The 7,489-nt window shown below is 43.0% G+C and overlaps 1 protein-coding gene across 1 annotated transcript; it reads left to right on the forward strand.

Annotated features, from left to right (window-relative positions):
• Positions 1-3,288: 3,288 nt before the first annotated feature.
• LOC146201828 (uncharacterized) lies at positions 3,289-7,489 on the forward strand. The gene is made up of 14 exons (XM_084599399.1): positions 3,289-3,668; positions 4,022-4,084; positions 4,148-4,210; positions 4,954-5,007; positions 5,204-5,257; positions 5,449-5,502; positions 5,823-5,852; positions 5,916-5,975; positions 6,055-6,111; positions 6,191-6,235; positions 6,316-6,360; positions 6,437-6,536; positions 7,038-7,199; positions 7,278-7,489. The coding sequence occupies exons 1-14, from the start codon at positions 3,339-3,341 to the stop codon at positions 7,487-7,489; spliced, it is 1,329 nt and encodes a 442-aa protein (XP_084455525.1). The 5' UTR covers positions 3,289-3,338.

Below are 7,489 nucleotides of genomic sequence, written 5' to 3' on the forward strand. Positions count from 1 at the left end.
ATAGTACTTTTGAAATAATTATCGCCCTCTTTTTAATTGTAACTAAATATGCAATATGCATGGTTGGAAAACTTGTATAAAGTATTATATCATGTAAATAATAGGAGGTGTTAACTAATTATTACTAATTTGGTAATTGCGAATAAATACATATATATTACACTACAACCTCAAGTTACATATCATTGGATAGCTTATGTCGAGTTTATTGCACACAAATAATAATATGGGTTGATTATTTATCGCTAATTTGTTATCGCCATAGACATAGTTCGCCACAATACACCAGATTTAGCCTAATTCAGAGCAAGATACTGTAATCCTTACTGATGTTTCTTGAAAGTGGGGTGCAATTATACACAACATAGGCTATTCAAATATATATAACTTGAACATTTAGCATGGTACTCAGTGTTTAATTGCAATTAACAATTTGGGGATAATTAAGTAACAACCATTATCAGTTTTGTGCAATAATACTTGGCATAAGCTATCCAATTATATATAAATTCAGGTTGGAGCGTAACATATATATTTAATCGCAATTAACAAATAAGCAATAATTAATTAGCACCTACTAGTAGATCTGTGCAACGATACTCAACATATGCTATCAAGTTATATATAAGCTGAGGCTGTAGTGTATTATATATTTAATCGCAATTAACAAATTAGTGATAAATAATAAACCCATATTATTAGTTCTGTGCAATAATACACGACGTAAGCTACCCAATGATACGTATTTTGAGGTTTTAGTGTAACATATATATTTATTCGCAATTACCAAATTAGCACTAAATAATTAACGCCTATTATTAGTTCTGTGCAATAATACTCGATATAAGCTATTTAATGATACGTAACTTCAGTTAGTAGTGCAACATATATATATTTATTCGCAATTAACAAATTAGCGATAATAGTTTAGCGCCTACCAATCATTATTTGCTATAATATTTCATACAAGTTTTCCAACCATGCATGACTTCATGGTGTAGCATATTTCATACTTAGTTGCAATTAACAAAAGAGCTATGAATAATTGAAAAGTACAGTTAGCTAGTCCAGCGCAATTATACTATGCATAGCTATCCTACAATTTATGACTTGAAGGTATAGCGATATATTTATTCGCAAATTAAAAATTAGTTGACAGCTCATTAATACCCACAATTAGTACAGTGTTATCATACATGACAAGCTACCCAGTGATATATCATTAAATGCAGCATAATGTTCAAATTTATTCCCACTGACATAATCCACAGTAGACGTTTAAGGTCTCCGATTTGTCAAGTGCAACTATACTAGACAAAATGGCCCATGGTAGAACATTTGTTCCCATTAAACTTGGTATTTCTTCTTTCGAAGAGTTTGCATTGAGGAGAGCAGACTTTTCTAAAAACGTCATACTGAGTTTCGCCACAACTGCACAAGAGAAGCGGACTGAGTAGCAAGGTCTCGCCACTGCAGAGCGCGGCAACTGAACGCTCCGTGGACATAGGTCCGATAACAGCGCGGCGAGAGAGAGGCACGACACTCGTTTTTCGCGTCTCGATGCACGTACGGCGATGAACGTATGTTGGAGGATGGTAGCAGGCCGCCAGTATTTGCAAACGCGCGCCGAGACCGGTGATGCAAATATCCAGAGTCCAGACGCCCTCTTTCGTAGCGAGCGGCAGCGGCGAAACCATGAGGAAGAAAGGCGAAACGGACGAATGCCGCACATACAGTTCCGAAGGCGTGTTACTTAACAGCTCGAGAGGGAGTGAAAAAGCTGTCGTCACATAGGGCACCCTCGTACCGAGCGCCGGGTAGAGATAGAAGCGCCGCGGTGCGGCCCGACAGCCGCTCCGCGGACTGAAGCCGTGGGCCGTGTATTTTTGAAAACGACTGTACCTATGCACGAGGAAGACAAAGAAAAGACCGCCTGATGGGCAACGAGTTTGACGTGATGCCCTTTGGCCTATGCAATGCTCCGGCAATGTTCGAGCGTATGATCGACACAGTTTTGCGAGACCTTAAATGGAAGACATATCTATGCTACCTGGACGACATAGTGATATTTTCTCGAACGTTTTCAGAACACCTAAAACGTCTCGAAAAAGTTTTAATTGCGATCTCTGGCATCGGCCTTCACCTCAATACGAAGAAATGTCGGTTTGCCTCAAAATCTACCGAAATCCTTGGGCATATTATCAGCAAGGATGACATTAGGCTTGATCCAGAAAAAGTTGCTGCTGGTGCGTTTTTCACGACCCTCCGGCCTGCATAAAAAATCTAGCTTCCTCGGACTAGCGTCTTATTTTCGCCGGTTTATCCGTAATTTTGCTTCAGTTGCATCCCCTCTACATCGCCTGCTTCAAACCGGCGTACTTTTCGATTGGACTCCCAACAGCGAGACTGTCTTTGAGAAGCTGAAGCAACTTCTGACATCAGATCCAGGTATACATCATTTTGATGAGTCTTCTTCAACTATATTGCACATTGACGCCAGTGGCACACAGTATGGCTATAAATAACTGGCCCCTCTTTTTTCCAAATCCTCCGGCCGCTTGACCTTCAGAAAGGTGGTGTGACTTTCACCTGGTGAAGTGTAAGTGTCCAACCAAAATTATACAGCGCATTCCTTTTCCCAAAACCTAGCTTAAAGAAAAAAAAAATATGTGGCTCGCCAGTCAGGTGGTGTTGGCTCGCCGCGGTGGCGCAGTAGTTCCGGAGTGGTGTTCCGAAGTACCCAGGCTCGAACTCGACAGTTGGTGGCTGCGTTTCGATGAAAGCGCAACGGAGAAGCATTCGTGTACTGTGCGATGTCAGTGCACGTTAAATATTCCCAGGTGGTCAAAATTACTCAGTCCTCCATTATGGCACCTCTTTCTCTTTCTCCACTTTCACTCCCACCTTCCTCCCTTCTCTTACAGCGCGATTAAGGTGCCCACAGAAGAAGTGTGACAGTGCGGCTTTCCATTCCTGCATTTATAAAATATATAAAAAAACGCGGATTGTCAGGCGGTATATTCATGGGCATATCGCGGCTACTGTCACAGATTTCGCTCGTACCCTTAGGTTCAAGCCATGGTTAAATCCGAACAATTTTTTCGTACCAGATTAAGTAAGCTGCTTCTACAACTTTTCTAACAGGATCTTCTATACACCATTTTCCGAAAAAAAAGCAAGATACTCTCTAACACCATGCACTACGAGCGACCCCACTTCCGTTTCCGCCTTTCCGTGGTTGCCATCTCTCTTTGGACTGATAACCCGGCACACGGAGTGATGTGCGCACGTGCGTTCGCTACAGTAGCCCGTGTTAAGTACATATTTGCCTTGGTGTAATGAATGGTGCAATGCTGTACGCAATTCCAACGTCATCTGGACAGCACTGCGTGGTCGTGGGATGCGGCAGTACCCAGCGAAAGCGGAAAAATATTGCCGCTAGTTCGTGCGCACGCCATGGTACTCGGAAGTCGGAGTGCGGCTGCGACATGTTTTTGTTGCATCGTTTTCCTGCCAATCCGGAGTTGAATCGACAGTGGGTGGCGTTGATTAATAGGAAAAACTTCGTACCATCACAGAGCTCACGTGTATGTTCACTGCACTTCGTGGATGGAAAGCGCACGGAAATTAACCCATTGCCGATGCTGGATCTGGGATACGAACGAAAGGTAAGTACATACGTATGTCACCGACTGGCGATTTTCTTCCGCGCTATGATCAAAGTCGTTGGCGTTAAAGCTGATGCACAGTCAGAATATTAGCTCGTGTACTGTGAAAATGACGGTTCAACCCACTTTAAACAGCACGCAGCAAGTCTGAGCGAAAACCCGTCCTAAGGAACTGCTCATCTCACACCATCAGCCGTTTTAGAAGTTTTTTTCGCTAATCAGTCTTTATTTTTATTTTTGTAACTAAGGGTCAGTAGATGATGGACACCCGTGACTGCACGACTCTACCGACGCTTGCTGACAGAAGTGGTGCCTTTATGGGTCGATTACGAGTGACATTTCTTTGCGTTCAGGTGATCCACGGCCGCAGGCGCCTGATGCGCGACGACTGCATCCCGCCGGCAGCGAAACGAAAGGTGAGCATATAAAGTGTAAGCATAAAGGTTTTGTGACACAAGTAAATTTTATTTTCATTTCAGAAACAAGACAAGGACAGTAATGCACTAGTTGAAACATGCGACACACAAGTGCCTACACAAAATGTAAGAACCTCTATTTCTTTTCTTCTGCCAGAAACAGTAAAAAGAGCACCTTAAAAAAAAAAAAGCTAGGAATGATCTAAATATCGTAGCATAAAACATTTCACTATTCATGTTCCTTGTGAAACAAGGTAGCTTAGCACTACCAGGGCTTAGCTACCTAATGGACAAGCTCAGCTTGCAAATGCATGGCCACTTTTTTTTTTTTTGCTCATGAGCACTGATTAGTGCAGTTCTGCATGTGTATGTGCCCGCAGCTAGATTTGCCAAAATTATGAATGTTGTAAGCTGCCTGTTCTTACATTTGAAACATTAGCATCTGCTGCTTTCCACCTTGCACTCACTTTTCAACCACTTAGAGCCATTCAGTTGCCAACTGAGTAACAAATTTTCACCTTCAGACTGCTCTTTGCATTGTATAACCCTTATTAGGAAATGAATTACTTGTGCATGGATTATTTGCTGTCTTGACAGCTGCCTCCTAACAGTGAATACATGGCGACACATCAGCTCCCAAACAACAATGCACGCATGCATGCAGCTGCACACATTAACTCTGTCGCACAGGCACAATTAGCATGCCTTATTATTCGTATTTTTAGGCCACTGCTTGTACTGCATCTGGAACAGCCGACTTAGCTTCTAGTAGGAATGCAAATGGAGTGGTGTGGTTTCTGTGTTCACATAGAACAGATAGAACATTTATCATATTGTAACAACTCATTCTTGCACTCTCCTCTCTACAGGTGCCTTCCGACACTGAGGACGCTGCAGATCTTCTCCCAACCTTCGAGAGTAATGTAAGCATGCATGCAGTTGCGAATGTGAACTGAATTGCCCCACAGGCACAATTAGTGTGCCTTGTTTTTATTTCCGGGCTGTAGCTTCTACTGCATCTCGAACAGTTGGAATGTAAATGTGATGGTGTGGTTTCTGTGTTCACATAGAACATTTACCATATTGTAACAACTCATTCTTGCACTCTCCTCTCTACAGGTGCTTTCCGACACTGAGGACGCTGCAGATCTTCTCCCAACCTTCGAGAGTAATGTAAACATGCATGCAGTTGCGAATGTGAACTGAATTGCCCCACAGGCACAATTAGTGTGCCTTGTTTTTATTTCCGGGCTGTAGCTTCTACTGCATCTCGAACAGTTGGAATATAAATGTGGTGGTGTGGTTTCTGTGTTTACATACATTTATCATATCATACCAACTCATTTTTGCACTGCTCTCTACAGGTGTCTTCCAACACTGAGGACACTGCAGATCTGCTTCCAACCTCGGAGAACAATGTAAGAAAATTCACGTAGCTGCATAGGCTTGAAACAGTACTATCATAAGCAATATGAGCAAGAACACACGAGCGCGTGGCAGATAGCCTCGAAACCCACTTGGGGCGATACGGTGCGGCCGCTGTGGGAAACAAAGTGGAAATGGAGCCGTGGTTCCGTTAACTGCGCCCTTTCCCTTTCGTTTCCCACAGTGGCCGCACCGTATCGCCCCAAGTGGGTTTCGAGGCTATCTGCCTCGCGCTCGTGTGTTCTTGCTCATATTGCTCATGATAGTACAGTGCGAACAAAAAGCTCCCAGTTCCTTTTTCGTGTGTTGACAGGTTACCATTTCAACGAACAATCACCGAAATGTAAGTATGTACTGATGAAAGGCTTAAACCAAACTCATTAACGTTGTATGAATGTGTTAATAGGTTCTGCCATTTGCCACTGACTATACCTGGCACGGCCTGCCCATCAGAAATACAGTAACTGTAAGTATGCGCGCAGGCACTGAGCCTAGAAGCATGCGGAGGATTCTAGGCACATATTCACTAATATATTTTTCCTCAGGATGGTGGTCCTGTTCATCAGACTATTTCAAGCAGTTCATGCAGCAGTGAACTAAATGTAAGCTCACGTGATTTCCAAGTTTCTCAACCTGGCTGCAAATGAGACAAAAATCACTATTGGTTCCCTTTTCTGAAAGGTGGATGCTGTGTCAGCTGGTATGCTGCTTTCGAATGACGAAGACGTGAGTGGGCATGCAGGTCTTTTCATACATCATCTCGACATGCAGCAGATGCTAAATGGGTGTATTTTGTGTGTTAACAGGTGGCGGCCAACCAAAGAAACGTGCCAGATAAACAAACAAGAAAGGTACTCCTGTTTTCTTAACTTCAAATGTGGCCTCAAAAATAACTCAAATGTGACTAGACTAAATTTTTCATTGCAGGTCGAAACAAAAGAAAACTCGACACAATGGGAGACAACATCAACTGACCACACATATGCATCAACGAATCACTGTTTAAGCATTTCCTTTGCCATTAAAGGTATTCGTTCCCAATACCTGACACCACAGGACATACTCTTCTACACAGGAGTTTCAATAGCAGTATTTGACAAACTTGCTGTGAAACTGCAAGCGATGGACGCTAAAGTTTCGAAGACATTAAGTCTCAAAGAGCAGCTGCTCCTGACACTCATGAGGCTTAGGCTTGGTCTGCTCTGTGCAGACCTCGCAAGAAGATTTGAGGTTTCTGTGGCAAGTGTGTCAAAAATGTTTGCAAATATGCTGCACCACTTGGAGAATTAGATAATGGAAGATGTAGTGGTTTGGCTTCCAAGAGCAGCTATTTATGACAGCATGCCGCAGAGCTTCATTAAAAGTGGTTATAGTCGTACCACTTCCATCTTTGATTGTACAGAGGTGCTGCTCCAAAGGCCCAGGAAGTTGCTCGCTAGAGCGCAGAGCTATAGCTCGTACAAAGGCTCCAACACAGTGAAATTTCTTACTGTTATAGCACCCAATGGCCTTATTATGTTTGTGTCAGATGTGTACGGCGGAAGAGCCTCGGACAAGCATATTGTCAGAACATGCGGCGTCGAAGATTACCTCCTTCCAGGGGACCACATTATGGCCGACAGAGGCTTTAAGCTCGAGCCTCACCTTGCAGCACAAGGCATCAACATGAACACACCAGCCTTCACTAGAGGTGAGTGTTTCAAGTTTACAAAAGAACACATTACTTTCTTTTTTCCCAAACTCAAAGGGGTTTTATCTTTACTTTCAGGAAAGACCCAACTTTCCGAAGAGGAAGTAACAAGCACAAGGAGGATCGCATCAGTGCGAATACACGTGGAAAGAGCGATAAATAGGATAAAAACTTATCGAATCTTCAAGCATGCTCTCGCAATTAAGTCCAGGAAGCATATAAACAGAATTGTTTTTGTGTGCGCCGGGCTCTGCAACATGAAGGGTCGCTTAATTAAAAAAAATGAATAA

The sequence above is a fragment of the Amblyomma maculatum genome, chromosome 1 (genome assembly GCF_055883805.1).
Source record: "Amblyomma maculatum isolate TAMU_Amacu chromosome 1, ASM5588380v1, whole genome shotgun sequence".
Classification (NCBI taxonomy): domain Eukaryota; kingdom Metazoa; phylum Arthropoda; class Arachnida; order Ixodida; family Ixodidae; genus Amblyomma; species Amblyomma maculatum.